General features: G+C 34.6%; 1 protein-coding gene across 2 annotated transcripts; it reads right to left on the bottom strand.

Moving 5' to 3' along the window:
- Nucleotides 1-22,280, bottom strand: LOC105772551 (4-alpha-glucanotransferase DPE2). 2 transcript variants are annotated; one of them, XM_012593867.2, is made up of 23 exons: nt 22,117-22,280; nt 21,631-21,990; nt 19,694-19,811; nt 19,562-19,617; nt 19,336-19,463; nt 19,100-19,226; nt 18,809-19,005; nt 18,376-18,454; nt 18,223-18,261; nt 11,047-11,166; nt 10,831-10,932; nt 10,588-10,671; nt 10,217-10,459; nt 9,943-10,068; nt 9,762-9,836; nt 9,235-9,303; nt 2,944-3,063; nt 2,082-2,179; nt 1,797-1,956; nt 1,594-1,692; nt 827-1,024; nt 593-686; nt 1-450 (listed from the first exon to the last, which is right to left on the bottom strand). In XM_012593867.2, exons 2-23 carry the CDS (start codon nt 21,982-21,984, stop codon nt 293-295), a joined length of 2,844 nt encoding a protein of 947 aa, XP_012449321.1. In that variant the 5' UTR covers nt 21,985-21,990; nt 22,117-22,280; the 3' UTR covers nt 1-292. The 2 variants fall into 2 exon arrangements, with proteins under 2 accessions (XP_012449321.1, XP_052488321.1); XM_052632361.1 differs by having other exon boundaries at nt 21,631-22,017; nt 22,117-22,257.
- Between the last annotated feature and the right edge of the window lie 242 nt (nt 22,281-22,522).

Genomic DNA, 22,522 nt, shown 5'->3' with positions numbered 1-22,522 from the left:
TTTATTAAGAGGCAAGTCCTTTATTAGTACTGAATAATAATAATAATAATAATAATAATAATAATAATAATAATAATAATGTGTTTCTGACCTATCCATAATTGTAAAGCGAGCAATGGAAATACTAGGCTCTCTTCGTTTACAAGGATTACCTCCCTTGCTTGTTATTTAGTAAACTGGAATTCCAAAGTAAAGAGCTTACACACGAACAACCTTCGTTTTGTAAAGGATTACCAACATGTCCTTTCTGTGAAACTCGACAACAAATTATATCTGGACCACTCACTTGGTGCTACTGCTTCCCCAGAGCTAAGGCTGCTGTTTCTCGACTCAACTGCCTTTCAGCTTCTCCAATGTGAGGATATGATCGTCCACTCCCTTGTATAAGATCTTTAATGGTCGTTTTTAACTCTTTATCCTTTATCAAGGACTCCATTGTAACATGAACACCTGAGTTAGAAGCAGGATAAAGTATTTAAGTGTACCACTTTCAAGTAAAGCATCATTATCAATATCAAAACAGGGATGCTACTTGAATGAAATAATACAGACAAATATCAGACCAATTTAGGGGAGGGCAAGAGTTACATACGGTATCTCCAATAGTGCTTTGGATTTGTTGGGTCATTTATCGTTTCCTCTGTTGCAGGGCGAGTCATGTACTCTTCCTTAAGAGCTAACAAATCCTGATCATCAAACCCACTGTTTCAAACACTTGTGTAATAGGTATTGTAAGGCTTACATGAAAAGGGACACCAGCCAACAGCAGTTCCAAGACAAAATCATTGTGTTTAAGTTGATATTGCTACCATGTTGTATCACGAACCTGAAGGGGGAAAATTGCCCACATTGATGGAGACTCTATATGTTGCCTTATGATCAAATGTGCCAAATCTGGGACACATTGACTCGGTGGTAGATCATCTGACCCAATCACAGACTTGAAAAACCGGTGTCGTCTCTCTTCATCTTCTTCCCACCAGGCACGCAGGGTGGAGCAGTCATGACATGATGGAGCACACACCTGAAACATATTGTTATAGCCAACTCCTCAATTAAGTTATTTCTTTTTATGGGAGCAACTCTAGTTAACAGTTCAGTGAAAGCTAGGGATCAGGAAAACTGAGGAACAAAAACTCCATTTAATTGCCAAAGACATTACATGATTTTGGGGTAAAAAACATTACCCATCCTTCCCACGGAAAAGAAGAAAATTTTGTAACTTCTGATGCGCACTGTTTAGCCAGTAATACTAAAACAACATGCATCTCAGAGTAACAAGGACATTTATATGCTCAATGACAAGCCACACATTCAATATACAGACAATGCCCTAGTGTCCAATGTCAAGTATTTTAAGGTAAAGGCACACTGACTTTCTAATCAATGGCCAGAAACGACTTTTCAGATTAGGACAAGAAGTTTTCATTTCCATAGAAGAATCTCTGACAACGTACTAAATACTAATTAAAATATACCAAAATTATATAAATAAATTGTCCTAGTATCTTCACCTACTACATGATGAAGCAAAAATGAAGCTGATTGACAAATAATATGTGCAATTGAAATCAATGTGATATTGGCTCTTACTGTCATGTAGCTGTACTGAGAAGGAATACCAAATTCAAGATCTGGTTCACTGGGCATACGTTGAATCCGCAAGCCAATTAGGCCAAGTTCTTGCATAACCTGTATATTTAGATGAAAGGAACAATTATGGATCATACAATATATGCTAATTGTAAGAAGAGAGGGAAGGTCAATCAGGTTTGGGAAGCTTCAAATAAACATACAGGATGAACACAAGCCGGAATAAGACCTAGATCCTCCCCACAAGCTAGCATATCTGATGAGTTTAAGAGCGCAGGGAGCGTCTTCAAAGCATTTTGCTGCCACAACTTGTCTTGCCGGTGGAAATAGTAATCATAGTACAATCTTTTCAGGACATTTTTGCTACATTATGCAACAAACATTTAGAGATCCATCAATTGTTGTGTTTCAAAATCAAAAGAAGGCTATGAACTGAATATTATGATTTTGAATTTGACATAGAATAAGAGTTAAAATTATCACACTACCTGTGATCATCCAGATCTCTAAAACTGGAAGTATCTTCCAGATTAAAACGGGGATAGAAACTTTTGTCATGTTCTGGATCTCTGATAAGAACTATGTTCTGCATAATGCGTTTGGGCAATGAAGTCTACTATTAGGGCTATGACATATTGAACGATCAAAAAAAAAAAGGAAAAGCACTCAAGTTTCCACATGCTTTTTATAAGATGACTATGAATGACTCTTTCTGACATATTAGCTTTTTACTTTAACATGCAATTTGCACGTGAACCATGATGTTTCATCTTAATTATTTAAATAAATGATAAAACTTGAAGAATCGAGATTAAAATTAGGATACAAAGTTTTTGCATGCTTTGGATCTCTTGATAACAACCACATTCAGCATTAAGAATTGATAGGACTATGAAGTCAAAGATCAGGACTGTAAAATATTGAACATCAAAAAAATTGAAAAGAAAAAAGCTATATCAATGAATCCAACATGCTAGCTCCTACTTGGCATGCAATTTGCACATCGACCATGATGTATTATCTTTATTATTCAAAGAAATAATATAATATACAAGTTATTCTAGTCAAATAAGCATTTTATCGACTTCAAATTTCAATAATTGTTTTCAACTAAAATTTTGTAACTAATTATTCTATAAATCTTTCTCCAAGTTAATTCCTTTTAACCAAGTAGTTTTACTAAGTTTTAGTATTTATCAGTTTGTTCAAGGTTGTTTGTTAATAAAGATTATAGAGATTACTTCTATTAATAACAAAATGACATGACTGGAATTTGATTAAAAGTTAAAGGGCAATAGTTTCACATCCTTTAAGCCACATTTATTTATAACATGGATATATATTAGCTACCTTTAGAAGATCAAATAGATCACAACGTATCTTGTCTTCGCTCTCTGGTAGCAAGGACTTCTCTGCACATGAGTGCACCTTGGCAGCAATTTTTTTCTCTGTGTTGCACTCCTCCTTGAACTAGAATTTCAGGGAAGAAGCAATGAAATGATTCAGTGTTGATTCTAGAATACCTGATCTTTGCTTTATAAAACAGTAATGCTAACAACCCATAAAAAACAAATGGTGAAAAAAACAACTAAATTAAGGATGCCGATTCACAATTCTTTCTAGTGATAGAAATTGATGTTTCATAGCCGCAAGGAAAGAAACAGCTAAAAGCATTGGTTAATAACAATAAGAATCCAAGGGCAAACATACATAAAGCTTCCGATTAAAATTAAGAGGACAAGATAGAGGTTTTTACATAAAAATAAGCTCACATTATATTTCTCTCTTTTATATTTAAATTTTTTAAAGATCTTTTACAGGATATACACCATAGATTAATAGTACCGTAGAAATTAAATTTTATTAAGTTCATTTAAAGAATGTGAAGAGAGAAAAGGCTAAGAGAACGTATTTTTTATTTCTCGATTTTCTGCTTAACCTGCTGCTACACAGTAGATGAAGACAAAATGCGGAGACAGAATCAGTGGTTACCAGATTCTCCTTAATTTTCAATTTAATTCTTGATTTTATTATATGAATTTTTGGGATTTGGAGATCCCCTACTATTCATAAAAACAACACGCCTTCTCAAGCTGGGCTGTAGATGTTGAACAAGCCAAGCTTGGAACTGAGAATCTTGAATGTGATTCTTGGAAGCGTCTTTGTTAAGATATCAGCAACCTGAGCTGATGTAGGCACATAGAGTAATTTGATCGACCTTTCTTTTATTTTCTCCTTTATAAAATAATGATTGACATCAACGTGCTTGGTCTTGTCATGTTGTAAAGGATTATTTTGCAATGTTTTACGGATGATAGATTGTCACAAAGCATCTTCATAGGACAGCTGATTTCAGCCTCTAGCCCCTTTAGTACTCTTTCAAGCCATATTCCTTCACATATACTATTGTGTCATTGATCTATATTCTGCCTTGGCACTACTTCTGGAAAGCACAACATGCTTTTTGCTTCTCTAGGTGACAAAATTCCCTCATGTTGAAGTACAATATCCAAAAGTTGATTATTGATCTTTTAGTGAGCCTACCCAGTCCACATCAATGAAACTTCAATACCTCAGCTGGTATTCCTCTTGAAGTAGAGACCTTTTCCAGGAGTCGTCTTTAATTATCTTAGAATTCTATAGATTGCTTTACCGTGTTTTCGCGGAACATTCATGAATTAGCTCACACCACAACTGAGAAACCAAATTCAGGCCCTGTGTGTGACAAATATATCAAATTTCAAACAAGCCTCTGATATCTGCCTTTGTCAACTAGATTGCTTTCATTAGACTGCAATTTTTGACTTGTATCCATTGGGGTACTTGAGAGTTTACATCCAAGCATCCCTAATTCTTTTAACAGATCAACAACATACATTCTTTGAGAAACAAAGATTGCATTCCTTGAATGCGCTATTTCCATCCCTAGAAAATATCTTAGTTGTCCAAGGTCCTTGATCTCGAATTCTTTTATCAATAACTTGTTTAAACTATTCATCAGCACGATATCATTCCCTGTTATGATTATATGATCTACAAGCACAATAAGAACAAAGAGTTTTCTTTCTAACGTATGTTTAAAGAATAACGTATGATCTATTCGACTTTGAATGTATCCTTTCAATTTGAACAAGTAGATTGCTTGAGCCCATATATTTGCATACCTTGTTTTTTGTGGAATGTTCATGTACCCTTCTCCCACTAAACCTCCATTCAAAAAAAGAATCTTAACATCAAGTTGATGTAAGGGCCAACAAGGTTTGCTGCTAAGGAGAGCAGGATTCTTACTTGTGGAAAACATTTATCTTTCGATTTATTGTATATATCTTGTAAATATCTTGTTCCTAAAAGTTTAGGGATTAGATCATTGATTTTTAGATAGATTTTATTCTTTCCTTTTACTCACTCTTAGCGCTCTTTTGGATGGGTAGTGCGTTTACCTATGGTTAATGTAAAAACAGCGGTGGCGATGAGATTAAATATTGTAGCAATACTGTAGCGTGAGACAAGAAAAAGCTAAACGCACCGCACTGGAGGTAAACGCCCATCTAAAGGAGCCCTAAGTCTATAAAATAGATGTGTAACTAAGGGAATATACAAGACAGAATTTCAATTTTACAACATGGTCTCAGCTTAATCAATTTTCCTAAATTTTTTTTGTTCTTCCTTCAAAATCCACTGCTGTGGCATCTTGCTTGAGGCCTTAATTACCTCACCTTTTCCTTATTCCATCAATTTTTTTCCTTGCGACAATAAACTTAACGTGGCCTTCATTGCCACAAACCTTTTCTTTGGCAACCAACAACAAATTGAAGGAAGAGAAGAGAGATCCAATGCTTCTTATATTGTGGTCCGCATAAGGTGCAAGACTACCCACAACGATTCAAGTTTATTGCAAACAACAAAAAAGAGGAAACGGAGCTTAAGAAGGGTAGACTATTGAAGCTTGGGTCAATGTTACTCAATTATGCTAAAGCGAGGAAGGATTGCAAGCAGAAATAGTTAATGTTTGTGGACATCAAAATCACAGGCCAAAAGAGGAGTGCTCTTGTTGATACAGGAGCATCTAATTTGTTTATATTGGAGAAAGTCGCAGATAAACTTAATCTCTTAGTTAGCAAATCGACTAAAAAGATCAAAATTGTAAATTACAAAGGGATCCCAATAGTGGGAGTAGCACAAGAAGTCAAGCTACAAATCGGTGAGTGGAAAGATAATTTATTTAGATAATTACAAACTCGTGCTTAATTCGAATTTCTTTAATTGGATTAATGCTCTATTGGTTCTTTTTCCGATTATCTATGTTTTTTGGATGCTCATCAACAATAATGCGTTGTTCTGATAAGTTGTGATAAGAAAAGCGGAACCAAAGTATTGTCAACAATCTAACGAACTAATAATGTTTATTGTGGAAAAAACATTGACTTGGTAGATTAGAGTGCTACGAAGACCCCCTTGGAAATGCTAAAGGTGCAGCAAATCGATATTAAGTCTGTTGAGTTATCAGTAAGGCTACCACCTATGAGAGGAGTTTGTGCATCAAACTCAGTGGGGGAAATGACTATGCAAACTGAACAGTCAAGAAAAGTAAAAGCTTCGAGTGAAGTAAATCTCGAACATTTTCCTAGTGTTTTACATTATAACTTACCGTTGATTTGGTAAAGAAATAGAGATCCTTTCAAAGTTCTAAAGTGGGTAAACCAAAAAGTTTACAAACTAGAGTTGGAAGCAACACGCGAGGTTAATCCATATTCAATGTTGATATGCCTAAGCTTGTTTGTGTGGATTAAAGGGATTTTAATTGAGACAAGTCAGAATGAGGGCAAGTAAGAGCAGAGGGCACTTGAGAAAAGATGTACAAAAGAGAGAAACAGTTCAAGTTAGGCGATGACGGAGACATAATGCAAGTCAAATGTTTCAAAGGGCAAAACTAACCAATAGAGAAATTAGTTGGAAATTAGCCAATGCATTGAAACAGTTTCGAGATGAAGCAAACCAATGTCATTTCGAGGACACGACGAAGGTGTCACAAAAATGGGTGGGGGAGGATGTCACGGGCCGCGAATCAAAACCCATGACGAATGCTAATAAAGCGTCCCATGGAGGTCAATTGATTAAATGACTCATTTGACCCATTTGAACTAGTTCGGCCCATAGAATATGTGGAAAAACCCATCTACTAAAAGCATTGATGACCTAGTAAAACATTTAGTAAAATTAGAGTTACCAGGGTAAATGTGTAAAATAATCTTAGAAGATTTTGTAATCTTAGGGGATCTTGGAAAATCCCTTAATCTAAATTTATAAATTAGTTTTAATCTCAATAGTTGATGTAATTTAAACGGTAACGTTCAATCTAGGGAGGTCAACTATAAATAGAGGTGTTTGCTCTCATTTGTAATCATCACATTCTTGAGTAATAGAATACTTTTAGGAACAATTGCTCAAACACTTGATTTGCTATTACTTTCTTGTGGTTTTTGTTTGGAATTCTTATGTCTTTTGAGTTTACTTCCAATTTATTTCGGTGTCTTGGAAATTTTTTTTTTTTGAGAATTCTCACTTTTTACGAGTTAGGCTGATTTAGGCGGATTTAAAAAAAAAAAAAAACCTAAAGCCACGCAATTTGTCAAACTAAAGTTTTAGTCTCGTGACATTTGGGTATGAATCATAATTAACTCCTATATTAGCTGGATGTAAAACAATACTTGAATGGAGATTAAAAGAAAGTGTTCATGAGCTTAACACCCAAGTTCAAACAAAAGCTTAGAAAAGAAAAGGTGTCCAAATTAAACATGTCTTTTATTGACTTAAACCACCTCCTTAAGCTTATTTGAACATTTTGGACAAGCTATAAGGAATCATAGCTATTCTTAGAGTCAAGCAAATCACATTGTATTTTATAAACACTCGAGGGAAAATAAAGTTGCTAATCTAATTATTTATATGTATGACATAATTTTTACAAGTGATGACAATGCAGGTTTCAAAGCATCGAACTTGAAACCAAAAGCTTGGGCATAGTGAAAAAGTTCTTTAGGATGGAGTTCACTAGGTTTAAGAAAGGTATATTTGTCAATCAGCGCAAGCATACACCTGACTTACTTGGTGAAACAAATATGCTTGGTCACAAGGCAATTGAAACATATAGAAAGAAGATACGATAAACAAGGAAAAAATATCAAAGGCTTGTTTGGAAATTGATACATTTATATCGTGCATGCCAGAACATAGCATTTGCAATGAGCCAGGTAAGTTAGTTCATGCACAAATTGGGAAGATACCACTTTGATATTGTATATCAAATCTTGGGAAGATATATAAAGGAGACTCCCAAAAAGGGATAGTTATTATTAATTTTTCTTCTTTTTCGATAAAAGATTGTTATTTAAAAGGTCTAGACATCTAGAAGTTGAGGCTTATACAAATTTTGACTAGGCTAGAAGTATAATTGATAGGTCAACTTCGGATTACTACACCTTTTTTGGTGGAAATATAGTTACTTGGTGTAGCAAGAAGCAATGCAAAGGCTAAATTTAATCCCTTACTCAGGATCTGTGAGGTAATGTGGCTAAAAGACTATTTGGAGATTTGAAGCTATTAAATTCTTTACCCATAAAGCTTTATTGTGACATCAAGCAGTTATCTCTATGGCACACAATCCAGTTTTACATGATAGAATAAAACATGTACAAGTAAACAAGAATTTTATCAAGGGAAAACTCGATAGAAGACAGATTTGCACGCATGCATTCCTACAACTACTAACATTGTTGATATACTTACAAAGGGACCTCATAAGAAGCAGTTTGATGGCCTAATTAGCAAGTTGTCTATGGAAGGTATCTTCAATCCAAGTTGAAAATAGATACCTTGAATGCAAGGGAATTTAATTCACTAATTTATGCTTGTAACTAGGGATTAGATTTGGGGAAATTTTATGAGAATTTATTATTATGTAAATATTTTGTTTCCTTAATTAGCCTAGGTTGTAACCTGTAAATATGTACTATTTTCACTCATTAGAAATATACAAAAGACTTTTCTCCTTTTAGCTTTTAGTTGTCTCCTTTCAGCTTTTCTCACAAGTGATATACAACGAGTAATTAAATCTCATGCAGGAAAATCAAACTGTGCATTAAATCTTAGGGCCCCTTTGAATGGGCGTTTACCACTAGTGTGGTGCGTTTAGTTTTCTTTTTGTCTCTCGCTACAATATCTAATCCACCGTTGTTTTTACACAAACCGCAGGTAAACGCACTGCCCATCCAAAGGGGCCCTTAGTATTTTGGAATACACCAAAGAAAATGCAGGTTCTAGCTACATTTGTATGCATCATTAACAAGCCTTCCATGATAAGATTTCCAAAGACAAGTTAATTGAATAGGTTACATTAATAATCTCATTTCCTTAGATCCTAATGAATTCCTTCTTCGCATTCATTTGAAAATTACTCCAAATGTATCTAGATAAATGACTCCACAATATAAAGTTACAAGTCAGTTCAATAGTAGTAGTTGTTAATTAGTTGAATTAGCATAGCCATCCAACATTTAAAATTGGCAAGAATTCACTAAACAGAAACTTCAGGAGTGGAATGAAATGGAAAACAAACTATAGAAAATGAAGTATGAACATCACCTCATAACGGTCTAGGTATTCCTTAAAAAAATTTGCCGCAATCAAAATCCAAGAATCTCCAAAATTTTCCTGAAATATGACAAGAAAAAAACAAAGGTAAATATGCATGAGAAAGTAATATCCAATATAGCTAGAAGGAACTTGAGTCTTAAGGGAACTTACAAATGTTAAATATTCATTTTGGAATCCAATATTTACCAAATTATTATTTCCAGGAGTTAACCTGTTATTTCATAACCACAATGTAACCTCATTTCTATCAATTTGAGGAAAATTGATTCATATCCATACATGTTGGTTACCTTCATGTGGCTACTATTAGTTGCATTATTAATAATAATCACCTATTATTCATCAATTTTTCTTCAATAGATAGAATTGAAAGGGTAGCATACTAATTTGAAAGAAAAATAGATTTTTTGAAATGAAAATTTTGATAAACATTAAATCTTAAAGCAAGTATTTAGCAGTTAGATTCAAAGAAGTCAATACTCTTCATGAGAAATCAGTAAATGACTTTCCCCTACCTGTAAAAACTCCTTTCGAACATATGGGCGAGTCAAGCGGTCAAAGTCCCAAATACCCTCTCTTTCAAGTTCTTCCTGAAATCAAAGCATTATTCAGTTACATCAAGAGCAAATTTTCATCCCCTTGATGTTATATACCAGCATATCCCTTGCATATTTCAAGGAATTTTATTTTCTATACCTGGCTTAGAGGGATAGAGGGTCGGAATTTTCCAATCAGACCCGTCATAGCATGGTCTGGTAGTTCCCAAATTCTAAAGAAGCCTAATATATGGTCTATTCTATAAGCCGTAAAGTACTTCCCCATCTGCATTAAAAACAAAGAACATTATCAAATTTTAGAACTGAAAGGGCCATGGTTTTCCTTCAAACTACTTGAACAAGCCAAACAGCTTATTACATGTAGGCTGAGAATTTAAAAGAAACCTGTATGAGAAAGAATAAAATAGAAAAACCTGTGTTAGGCGAGCACGCCACCAACCATAGTTATCTTTAGACATTTCCTCCCAATTATAAGTAGGAAATCCCCAATTCTGGCCATTTTTAGCAAAATAATCTGGAGGTGCTCCAGTAGAGGTGTTCATGCGGAACAAAGTTGGATAGACCCAAGTATCAACGCTGTTCCTGTCAACGCCAATAGGTAGGTCTCCTTTCAAAACCACCCCTTTAGCTCTTGCATATTCTGCAGCTTCTGATAACTGTCCAATAAATTACCCGGAAATAAACACCAAGAGACCAATTTGTTTAACAGCAAGAAAAATCATGCACCAATAGGCAGAGAGAATGAGCTACACAACATTTGGGAAATAAACTAATTTCTAATTACCTGCAAATGTAAGTGGAACTGGATGTAATAATGAAAGCAAATTGTATCATAGTGCAAAGCATCTTTAGAGACAAGTTTCTCAAGCTGTAAGAAAAGGAGAGTGAACATTTTGTTAAGACGAAGAAGCTTATCTATGCAAAAAAACCTAGGGCAAAACAGATATATAAAAGATAGGACAAAATAACTATATTCAACAACCTAACTCAACTTGGAGGTTCAAGTAAAAGTAGGAAGGATCAGTACCTTGTCCTTAGAATAATTAGAAAAACAACCCCACTGACTATGATCTGATGTTTCAAAAAAGTCCCGCAAAAAACAGAAAGCCGCATATGGTTTTAACCAATCCTTTTAACAATTAAAAGTACTGTCAGAAAAGTAGTCATGTATCGTAAAACAAAATATTAGAAAGAGAGATGGATATTGAACCATTATATGGAAGAAATGAAAATTTTAGAAGACCTCATTCTCAGAAAAAAAATTATGGAAGGAACTTGAGTTAAGTATTAAATCCTTTTCTTGCATGAAGACTTTCTTGGCAATTGAAAATTTGGTAGCCATTGTAGCCTCATAATCAACATCCTGGACATACCAAAAACATGTCATTAAAACCCTTATAATCATAAATATTAAGATAGGATACAAGAAATGCATATGCTAAAACTTACATCATCACTGAAGATATTGACTTTCATATGTACTCAACTTAAAGTTCTTTTCTCATTTTCTAACTTTCAATGTCTAGAGTTGGGTTTCATAAAACTAATAAGTTTTGAAAAATTAAGAGATTAAATTATCAAGGATTCTATTTTGAAAAATTACGTTATATGTGTTGACAAAAACAGAATCTGACAGCCAAATTAGTGATTTGGCAATGTTAACTAAATCATAATCTAACAGCCAAATTAGTGATTTGCAGGCTGATATGTTTGCTAATTGACAGTTTTTTTAGCTTGATTTTAGAATATCCTATTCATTGTAGTTTCCTAACTTAGGCTCATATGGTATATATAAGTACCCATGTAAATTGTTATTCTCAACACACAATAGAAGCAATTTCTTCTCTATTTCATGATTCTATTCTTTCTACAAGGCATCAAAGCCATAAATCTAGATTTACAGTTCACTTTCTCTTTTTTCCCCAATTTTGGCAAACCCTAGAAACCAAAATTTGATACTTACCCCCTATGAAGCACGAATACGAGCACATAATACAAGTACAATATGACTCAAACACGACACATTAATTTTGAAAATTTGATGACTTGGACATTGCATGACACAACAATAAAATAATTCTTTTATATATATATATTTATTTGTATTAATATTTAATAAATATATAAAATACTAATATTTTGGTAAACTACACTCTAGGTTATTAAACTATTAGTAAGTTTACATTTTGGTCGCTCAACTTCAAAAAGTTACAAAAATAATCATTGAACTATTTGAAAGTTTTTATTTAAATCACTGGCCTATTAAATCGTTGCTGTATGACCTTCTCTGTTCGCATTGCCTACACCAATCAAAAGCTCTCATTTCCCTTTCTTTTACAATTCAGTTTTTTTTTCATAAAACAGCTTTAAACGTCACAAATGAGCGAACCAAAATCGAAACAGCTTTCTTCTCCGATCTTTGACACTAACCTATGAGTTGGATTAGTCCAATACTCTTTCTCCTATGGCCAAACTATCTTTTGTTTGTCTATTTATTTCGTTAGCTAGTTCAAGGAGTTGGCCCCCACACCAGTTAGTTATCAAGAATGTCTTTTTTTCGTGGATACAAGAAAGAATGTCTTTCTTCATATAAAAAAGAATGTCTTTCTTCAAAGAAGAGGTATATATGGAGCAACCACCTAAGTTTGTTGCTCAAGAGGAGTATGGGCAGGTATGTCATCTGAAGAAATCTCTAAATAGGTTGAAGCAAAGTCCTCATACTTGGTTTGGCAAGTTCAATGATGTGGTTCAAGAATTTGGATTGAAAAGAGTAATTGTGACCAGTCATTTTCTATACACAATAGAAATTTGTATCATCCTTTTTGTGGTGTATGTAGATGATATTATTATTACAGGAGATGATAATGTGGGAGTCTCTTCTTTTAAGTCCTCCTTGCACACCAAATTTCACACAAAAGAGTTGGGGCAATTGAAGTACTTCTTAAGGGTAGAAGTAACAAGGAGCAAGAAGGTTACTTTTATATGAAGAAAAGTCACGAACGAACAGAAATGCTCTAGTAAATTATTAGCAATTTAATGGGTTGATTATTTCCTTGTAAATTGTTGTAACATTTGTATATATTTTCATACAAATCAATAGCAAAGACAGATGTAAATTCTTCTAATTCTCCACTATTATGTAACAAAATGCAAGTTACCTTTTAACCGAGTTGAGTTATATTATGTAACATACTCAATACTTGTTGGGTTCTCCATGGATGACATTCCTGCCAAAACCAAAATTCTCGATCTTTGCTCAGTTACTCAATCTCAAGGAGATGATTTACTCCTTTTACCATCCGCACTAGAAGCTAAGTCTGTTACCTTGATGGGAGCAGATTATGGCAAGTACCTGCAGAATCAAGCATTGAAAACAATCTTCTTCCTCCATAGCTTCAGTTGCACAACCTGGTAATTCCTTTGCTTGCCTAACAAAGTCTTCCTCAAATGGTACTTGGATATTTGATTCAATTGCTTCAAATCATATTTCTAGTAATAAACACATTTTCTCTACCCTCTCTTTTCCAATTACTTCTTCCACAGTCACATTAGCCAATGGTCCTCAAACTGTTGTTAAAGGAGTTGGAGAAATCCATCTTCTTCCATGCATTCCATTAAAGTCAACATTATATGCCCCAAAATGTTCAGACAATTTAATATTCATTAGTAAACTTTCTCGCCAATTAAATTGTAATGTCATTTTTTATTCCCATTGTGTTTGTGCAAGATCAAAGTACGAGGAATATGATTGGTGAAGGGTGTGAGTCACACGGATTATACTACCTCTACTGTGTTGCTCCAACCGCTTTGTCTTTTGATACCTCTGTTGATCTTCTTCATTGTCGCTTAAGGCGTCTTAGTCTCTCCAAACTCAAAAGAATGGTTCCTGGTTTTTCTGAGCTCTCATCATTAGAATACAAGTCTTGTCAACTTGGGAAACACACTCGTACTTCTTTTCCAAAACATTTGAATAATAAAACTTCTTTGTTTAATCTTGTTCACGCCGACATATGGGGTCCGAGTTGTGTTGACTCAACTTTGGGAATTTATTATTTTGTTACTTATGTTGATGACTATTCCTATTACACTTGGTTATTTTTAATGAAAAATAAGTCTAAATTGTTTGAAATTTTCAAAAAATTATACTGAGATCCTTAATCAGTTTGGTATTATTTCTTTTCAAATTTTGCGAAGTGTATAAAATATCTCAACCTCTAAAGGGATTTGATACGAGTCACAAAGGCTCAACCTAAGTTCTTGAAGGCAAGGCCCAATAAGAAGATTCCAAGCCCAATCAAGAAATCCACCCATACTTAGTTGAAAATCAGGCTAAATTGTCAAAGTGGCCCAAGTTGTAAAGTTTTATTTTTATTTATTTATTTATTTATTTACTTAGTTTAAATTTTTATGTAAATATTCAGTCCAAGAGTCCCAAATAAAGACCTTTGACCGAATTTCCATATTAAAATAATTAGGAGTTTTTTTATTTTAGTTTTCTAATTAGATTAGAACTAGTTATAAGGCTTATTTAAAGGCATGGCTGGCCACCTTGTAAACCACTTCTCAAATATATATTAAATTTCAGATTTGTTGAGTGCAGAATTTTCTTTGAGGTTTTCTCCAAGAATTCTCTCTTGAGCTTTCTTTAGAAGTTGTTTTAACAATCTTTTGATTGTGGGAGCCATCTTCAACCTTCTTCTTGCCATTGATATTCTTTGGAGGGGAGATTAGAGCTGTTTGAAGGGAGTTGTGAGATCTTTCGGGATTTCAAGGCTTCTTAGAACTTATCTTTTAATTTCTTACTGTCAATTCTCTCTTTATTTCTGCTTGTGCCGAATCTTTATCTAATTTATTTTCTGTTCTTATTGTGTTTTCAGCCTTTTTCTATCTTAAGGAATTAGCCCAAAAATTCCCAATTTCTAGGGTTCTTGCCGATTCATCCATACTCTTTTTGGGAGAAATTAGATTGCCGAAATTTGGGGAAAACTATCTTGGTGTTCAATTGGGTAGAATCGCAATCTCCTTTAGGATCTGATTGTTTAGAGCTTTCGTAGGAGTTTCCCGTGACTTGGCAACTCGATCTTGGTCCGCGCGCAACCCCTTATCATTTGGTATCAGATTTTGGGCGTTTTGGGTGTCCTCGGTTGATTTCTAAACTGATCTCAATTTTTTAAAGCACAAACAGCAGTTTTACCCAGAAAAATTGTTCGAAAAAAATTCATTTAAGTGGGTAAATGTTGTCCAATTGATCTGAAATTTTACATACATATTTGTGGCACTGTGATTGAATATAAAAAAATTAATCCCGCAAAAAAATCAGTCAAAAAAGTCAAAAATCAAAAAGACAAAATTCAATAAAATTTAAAAAAAGATTCATGGGTTGAATTTGGTGCCCAAACTTTCCAGATCAAAATTCAATATTTAAGGACATTCAGATTTAATTTCATGATTTTTTGAGATCGGGAACACCTCGAACGAAGTTGTCAAGTTACTCCGCAATTTTTCGGATTTTCTGTTTTCAGCAATTTTTATTGATTCTTAGCTGTAGGTTTTCATTTGTTTGCCTTTATTCTCCCTTTATAATATTTAACACCTTCTTGTTTCTTGTGTTAGTAAGATTTAAACGTGTGCACAATCCTTCCTCGGTGCAACACGAATCAATTGGTGTCTCGTCAGTTTTTGGCATCCTAGTGCAAATTAGGATTCTTTGGTAGTTTGGTTCACACTCTCTAATTGGTTGATATAAACTCTGAAAAAGAACTCACAAGATTGAATTCTACCTCATTAAGAATTTGAATTTTCTTTTTGAGTGATTAACGGTGAGGTTTGCTGACTTTTATTTTTGAGTGTTAAGTGTTTATTTTTTGCAGGTTTTTGAAAAATGTCTAAAGATGACCATAATGATACACTTATGGAAGTCCAACAACAGTTAGATGGACATGCTGCTGCAATCACACAAATAAATGCTACACTTCAAGCATTGAATACTACTTTGAATGAGGTACGATTGAATCAAGAACCTCAATATCGAGATCCAATCAAGGAAGATAGGGATAACCAGCCCTATAGGCGCGGCCCTCGACGTGTCCCTAGAATGGATGATGATTTTCATGATCGTGGGCAACCTTCTTTGGCAAAACCAAAGAGCGAGCAGCAACGAGAACATCTCTTTCATACTCACTGCCATGTACAAGGTAAGCTTTGTAGAGTTATTATTGATGGTGAAAGTTGCTTGAACGTAGCCAGCACGACGATGGTGGAAAAGCTTTGCTCATTTGGGGATTTTTAATTTCAGATCTGATTCGTTTTAATCTTATTCTGTGTTTTGATTTTCAAATCTGTTCGTTTAAAGTTTTCGTAGGAGTTTCTCGTGACTTGGCAACTCGATCTTGGTCCGCGCGCAAACCTCTATTAGGATTATTCATCACACTTCATGCTCTTATACCCCTCAACAAAATGGAGTAACCGAGCGCAAAAATAGCCACCTTATAGAAATTGCTCGCACAATGCTCATTCATAACAAAATAGCTCTTCGTTTTTAGAGGGATGTTCTTACTGCATGTTATTTAATTAACTGAAAGCCTTCTTTTGTCCTACAAAACCAAAGCCCTCATTTCATTGTCTTCCCTAGTTAGTCTTCTTATCCTCTTCCTTTTCGGGTGCACATGTTTTGTTCATAACCACACACCAGGAAACGATAAACTTCTTCCCAAATCCATTAAATGCATCTTTTTGGGGTACTCTCAGCATCAAAAGAGGTACAAATGCTATGATCCTTGCACTTAAAAATATTTTATTTCTGCAGAAGCCGATTTTTTCCAAGAGCTTGGTTTGGATGATTCAGTGTTGTTATTCAACAATTTGGGATGAAACAGAGTGAAACAAATCACTCAATCTTTTATCGTCATAACAACCATGACAAGTGTATCTATCTGATTGTCTATGTGGATGACATTGCTATCACCAGAGATGATCATGAGGGGATAGTGCAACTCAAGCAACATATTTTCAGTCTTTCATATAAAGACTTGGGAAAACTGAAATATTTTTTGGGTATTGAGGTGGCACAATCAAATACAGGCATTGTCATTTTTCAAAGGAAGTATGTGTTGGATATCTTGAAAGAAACAGGGATGCTGGATCGTAAACCTATCAATATGCCTATGAACCCTAATGTTAAACTTGTTCCAGGACAAGGGGAGTCGTTAAGCGATCCCAGTCAATATCGAAGGTTGGTTGGAAAATTAATCTTCCTATCACCCGATCAGACATCTATTTTCCAGTGAGTGTAATAAGTCAATTTATTCAAAATCCTTGTGACAATTATTGGGATGCAGTAATGCATATCCTTCAAAACATTAAGGGTACACCTGGACAAGGTCTGTTATACGAAGATAAAGGCAATACACAGATTGTTGGATGTTCTGATGCTGGTTGGGCAGAATCTCATTCTGATAGAAGATTTCAGGATCTTGTGTTTTCTTTGGAGGGAATCTAATATCATGGAAAAATAAAAAGCAAGATGTTGTAGCAAGGTCAAGCGCAGAAGCAGACTATCGAGCCATGGCCTTAGTCACTTGCAAACTTATCTGGTTGAAACAACTTCTTTAGGAATTAAAGAGTGAGATTGACAGTCCAATGCAATTGATATGTGATAATCAAGAAGTCTTACATATTGCAACAATCTGATGTTCCATGAGAGGACGAAACATATAGAGATTGATTGTCATTTGTTAGACAGAAGATTGAGGCAAAGTGTATTGCAACTAGATTTGTTAATTCTAATGATCAGTTAGCAGATATCCTCACTAAAGCTCTCAGGAAACCTCGGATTGGATATAAATATACAAGCTAGGAGCATATGATCTATACACTCTAGCTTGAGGGGGAGTGTCAAGATATGTATAAATCTTACACAATAATTTAGGGGATCACAATAGACTGAAATTTAGGAAATTAGAAAATTATCTTTCCTTTTTATGTATAGTTTCACTTGTATATATTTTCCCTATGTTTGATGATAATGAGAGGCACACAGATTTGAATATTTTCTCTTTTTTCTCCCTCTTTTTTTCTCACAGCAGCAGCCACCTATGTTCTACCATTTCTTTCTTCTCAAATTAACAAAGAAAATGTGTAGTTTTTCCACAATTCAAAAATGGGTATCAATAACAATAGAATGAGGAAAGGTCACATGATTGATGTCGTAAGAATAACTCAATAGCTGCAAAATAAACTTTTTTGAGTTTGACATTAGTTCGCACTAACTATTACCATTGCAACGGCTAATGACCTCTAACATCCATCATCCTATTTCCATAATTCTTTTTCCAGCAATCTAATTGTACGATTAATGCAACCAATATATCAACAAAAATATCTTACTAGCAATAAAACATTAGAAAATTGGAGAATCTACCTTTCCATCTAGGCGTTCTTTGGCATTTCTAATCTCACTCTGAAAGGAAAAAGGATTAACAAGATGATTAAATTTTTTTTTTTAAAAAGGCCTATCAGAAACATGAAATCAAAAAATAAGTAAAATTTAAGGTTGAACAGGCTATCAACCTACCTTGACATCCTCTGGCAAATTTTTCGAAAGGGCTTGCAGTCTCAGGTATAGTGGATGCAATGCAAATACGGACAATGAGCTTCCAAAAATAAGAGAGCACTATTAAAATTCAGCATTACAACTTTAAGTTTATGCATGTTGTATTCAATAATAAGCACTCTTAAAGGGGAATCTTAATGGTGTCAAATATTAGATAGCATACTTCCTTCTATTAGATAGTAAACAGAATCAGAAAAAAACTGTAACATGAAAATGCAGACATGCTGCAGCCAACAAGAGCTCTGGAAGGGGAGAAAACAAACAGCAGTCCATGAGTTCAAAATTGAAAACATCAGCTCCACCTTCCATAGAGTGAAGACAAACAGGCGGGGATAACTTTTAATGATGACATAATTTGAGCCATTTTATCTACTATCTTATTTATGGGCGTTACCTGTACGGATATGAATCCCACCACATCCTATGTACAGATGTATCATTGATTGGTAGAAGCTGAACTAAATGGAATCCAGACTCCACAGCCCAATCTACAAGTAGCTTTAGGTCAAGGAATTCACCAACACCAATATCATCTTCCGATCGCACAGAGAACATGGGAACAGCAACACCACAACCTCGCCAGGGCATTTCCTACAAACCCAGTTGACATATTAGTACCATGATCACTACACATAATGCACATTATACTATTCACTTAACTATTAAGAAATCTTCAGTGTTGTACCCTCAACATGCCATCTGAAAGGAAAATATATTGTGATTGACTTTTAGAGGAATTGACAGAGAGCTCCCTTGTTGAACCAACTTCCAAAGAGAAACATCCATTCTTGCCATATTTACAGTACTTATATGTGAAACAATTGTTAAGGAAGAGGAAAGAGATAGATAGCAATGAAATAAACAAATTCCAGATGAAAAAGTATATTTTTGAATTACAGAAACATATATAAGAAAGGATATCTTATTGGAAAATCACCCCTTGGAATTACACAGTATGCTTCCCAGATATATTCACCAGTATAATGTAGCTTAAGCCCATCCTGAACCTTCCAATTCCCCAACTTTGTAGAGCTACCAATCACATACACCTGCGTTGGTCAAACATCATAAATAGATGGAACATCCAGTGAACTTCTAAAATACCAATTAATGCACCGTAAAACTCCTTTGGGATAGGGAAGCCTACCGATGTGCCTTCTTGTACATTTGGACAACAGATTTTGAAACGTACAAGGATTGACTCTGTATCAATTCAAATTTCATGAACAGTAATTAATTAGCTAAACTTTTTTTTTAAAAGGACAAATGGTGAAATTACCTTGCTGAACCAATTCATCATGAAGGATTGCTTCAGGCCTATCAATGTTAAAGGTAGAATTTTTGCAAAATATGACATCTTTAAAGGCACTTCGGAAAAGAAGAGCATCAGCACCAGTCTGGATTTTAACAGAAAAATTTAGGTTCAGTTTCAAATGTCAATGTCAAGAAACTAGCACGCTTTACAATGGCCAAATATCACTCAACCACCAATCCAGCATCAATCACAAAGCTGAAAAAGCATCCATTTAAGAAAACCAGTTCTTTAAAGAATACCAACATTGTTCTAGAAACACCTTGAAGAAATTTGTTGACAGCAGATTTGGTGAGCCAGACACCCTAACTGAACCTTTTTGATACCTAACATTAGGATGAAGAAAGTAGGACCTGGAGGACAGGTAGGCTGATAGCAAAATATCAGAAGATGTGAAAGTTGATTCGTGAAAGTAGTTCAGCCGGGATGCTATAAAGCAGTATTTATTTGCAAAATGTGCCTACATTACTTCTGAGCATTGACGTTAGCAATGGTTTGCCAGGCAGCTAGGAAATGCCAAATGATCAAGAATTATGAAAACAAACAAGTAATTATAACTGGCCATTGGCAATTAGATTTTGTAATAAGTTTCATCTAACCTACAAGTCCTTTGCAGTTGTCTCAGAACTAATATGTCCATAGGAATTTGAACCATTAAAATCTTAAAGAATTTAAGCAGATTTGCTCATTTTAACCTTGCCAACAACAGTCAGAGACTAGTGTTGATAACCCCAACCCCTTTCCAGAAAGAATCTAAAGAATAGGTGGATAAAATGAATGCTTTGTGGCTTAACTTTTCAGTATTCAAATTCAGGGGAGAAAATCAATAATTTTCATCTGGAATGGATAAAAGATGCAAGGCTGTCAATTATGTAGGTAGATGATGGAAAAAAATACAGAATTGCCCAAGAAATACTGCATGAAAGAGAATAGTTTTACTATTAGTTCAACAAGAAAGTCAAGAGTAAGTTGCAAATTTTTTTTGGCAAAATCATCAACAAAAAGAACTCCACTCTGATTACTACAAGTTGTATCATTTAATTGTTCCCAGTTACCATATTCATTTCACAAGATACAGAGCAGTGCATGTTAATTGTAGAAGGAAAGGTTAATGCAGACTACTTTTTTCTCGTCTTAGATCCATTGATAAATAGCCATCAATGAAGATATTAGAAGTCCATCACAGCAAACAGAGTAAAAATGTAGAATTATGGAATAAAATACCATTGACCTTAGTTAAAAAATAGATATATCATTGACTTGAATAATTAACACGGTCCAATTCATAAGGAACTTGGAGCTGTCAATTAGTGATTTGGAGCTAGTTTAGTAAAATTTTTTTTTTTTGTTATGTAAAGTTTAATAAAGAGATCCCTTGAATCAAGGACCTATCAATTAAGGGAACTTCATACCATATTTAGTGGTATGCATTCTCTATAAATTATATTGAATTTACAGAATGTAGTACGCAGAAAATTAGTCTTTTGTTCCAAGTTTTTGCTTAGTTTTGCAAGAAGCAGCAAAGCAAATTGGAGGCTAACAGGAAAGTTGCCATTGAAATTAACTTCTGATGTCAAATTACAGATTAATTATTTGCTTCCTAAAGACTTCCAGACACGCACAAGTGCAGAACAGAAGACAACTTAGTACAGTATAAACGTAAAAGGTCATATCAATCTGCACTAGAAGAACGAGAATAAGCTTATCTGTCTATTGCTCAGCAGATCTAGAACTCAACAACAAAAATAAGAACAACAATAATAAACTATTATTCATATAGATACGGTAATATACGTACTTCCACAACAATGGGAGCAAAAACCGTGCTTAAGAAGAATATTGATCTGAAAAGCAATTGAATGAACGAAAAAAAAAAGGATGGACGAATCAACTGAAAGTAGCACCTGCCAAAGATCATGAAGCTCGAGAGTATGACCCTCCGGAAGCAGGTGAGGTATTGACAACCGACGCTCGTTTCCCATCTCCCATCTCAGTACATTTTTGGCATCATCCACCACATAATAACGGTAGCCGCAACTGAATTGACATGGCACTGCAATGGTTGCAGTCCATATGAGTTGATCATCTTGATGAACAGGGCTCAGCAACAACCCTTTCTTAACGTTCCATGAACCAAGCATTGGTTCGGAGCCGCATACCAGCAGGCTTTGGCCCCATTCCGTGAAATACGGTATTCTAAACTTGAGTTTCACAGATTTCATAGACTTCGCCGCTGAGAACAATCCCTGATTCGCCATTTCTTACTAAAACAGATTACAACCACGTTATTTCTGAAATTTAGGAATTGAAGAAATTCAACAACACGGGTTAAACTGAGACGTGGCCAATTGCAAATTCACACAATTGGGGGCAAACAGAAAGAGAGTCACCTTTACTTAGATTGAAAGTTGAAAGCTATCTACTCGTCCAGTATCCTCTTAAAGGAACGGTGAAGTTGTGTGTGTATATATAATTTTTATTTTATAAAAGAGAAACAAACGAAACAAGGCTGCGAAAGGAGTGGGTCTGTCCGCTTCTAACGTCCCCATGTGTAGCAAAAAATCTATTTTATCATTTTCTATAGATATTTTTATTTCGAACCAGAAGAAATAAAATCTGAAAAGACGGGTGTTATTTTTTTAGTATTATTCATTTCTATAGACTTTTTGTTTAAAAAAAAATATATGGGTGTTAGTCATTTTTTTTCCCTTTTTGCCAATATGAAAGTGTTGTCGGAAAGAGTGTGATGCAAACCTGAAAACTTCAAATCACGTTCAGCCGCACAGCTGGCTTGAA

The sequence above is a fragment of the Gossypium raimondii genome, chromosome 6 (assembly GCF_025698545.1).
Source record: "Gossypium raimondii isolate GPD5lz chromosome 6, ASM2569854v1, whole genome shotgun sequence".
Taxonomy (NCBI): domain Eukaryota; kingdom Viridiplantae; phylum Streptophyta; class Magnoliopsida; order Malvales; family Malvaceae; genus Gossypium; species Gossypium raimondii.
Note: the sequence above shows the minus strand (reverse complement) of the source record. Positions and strands in the feature narration are given on the sequence as shown.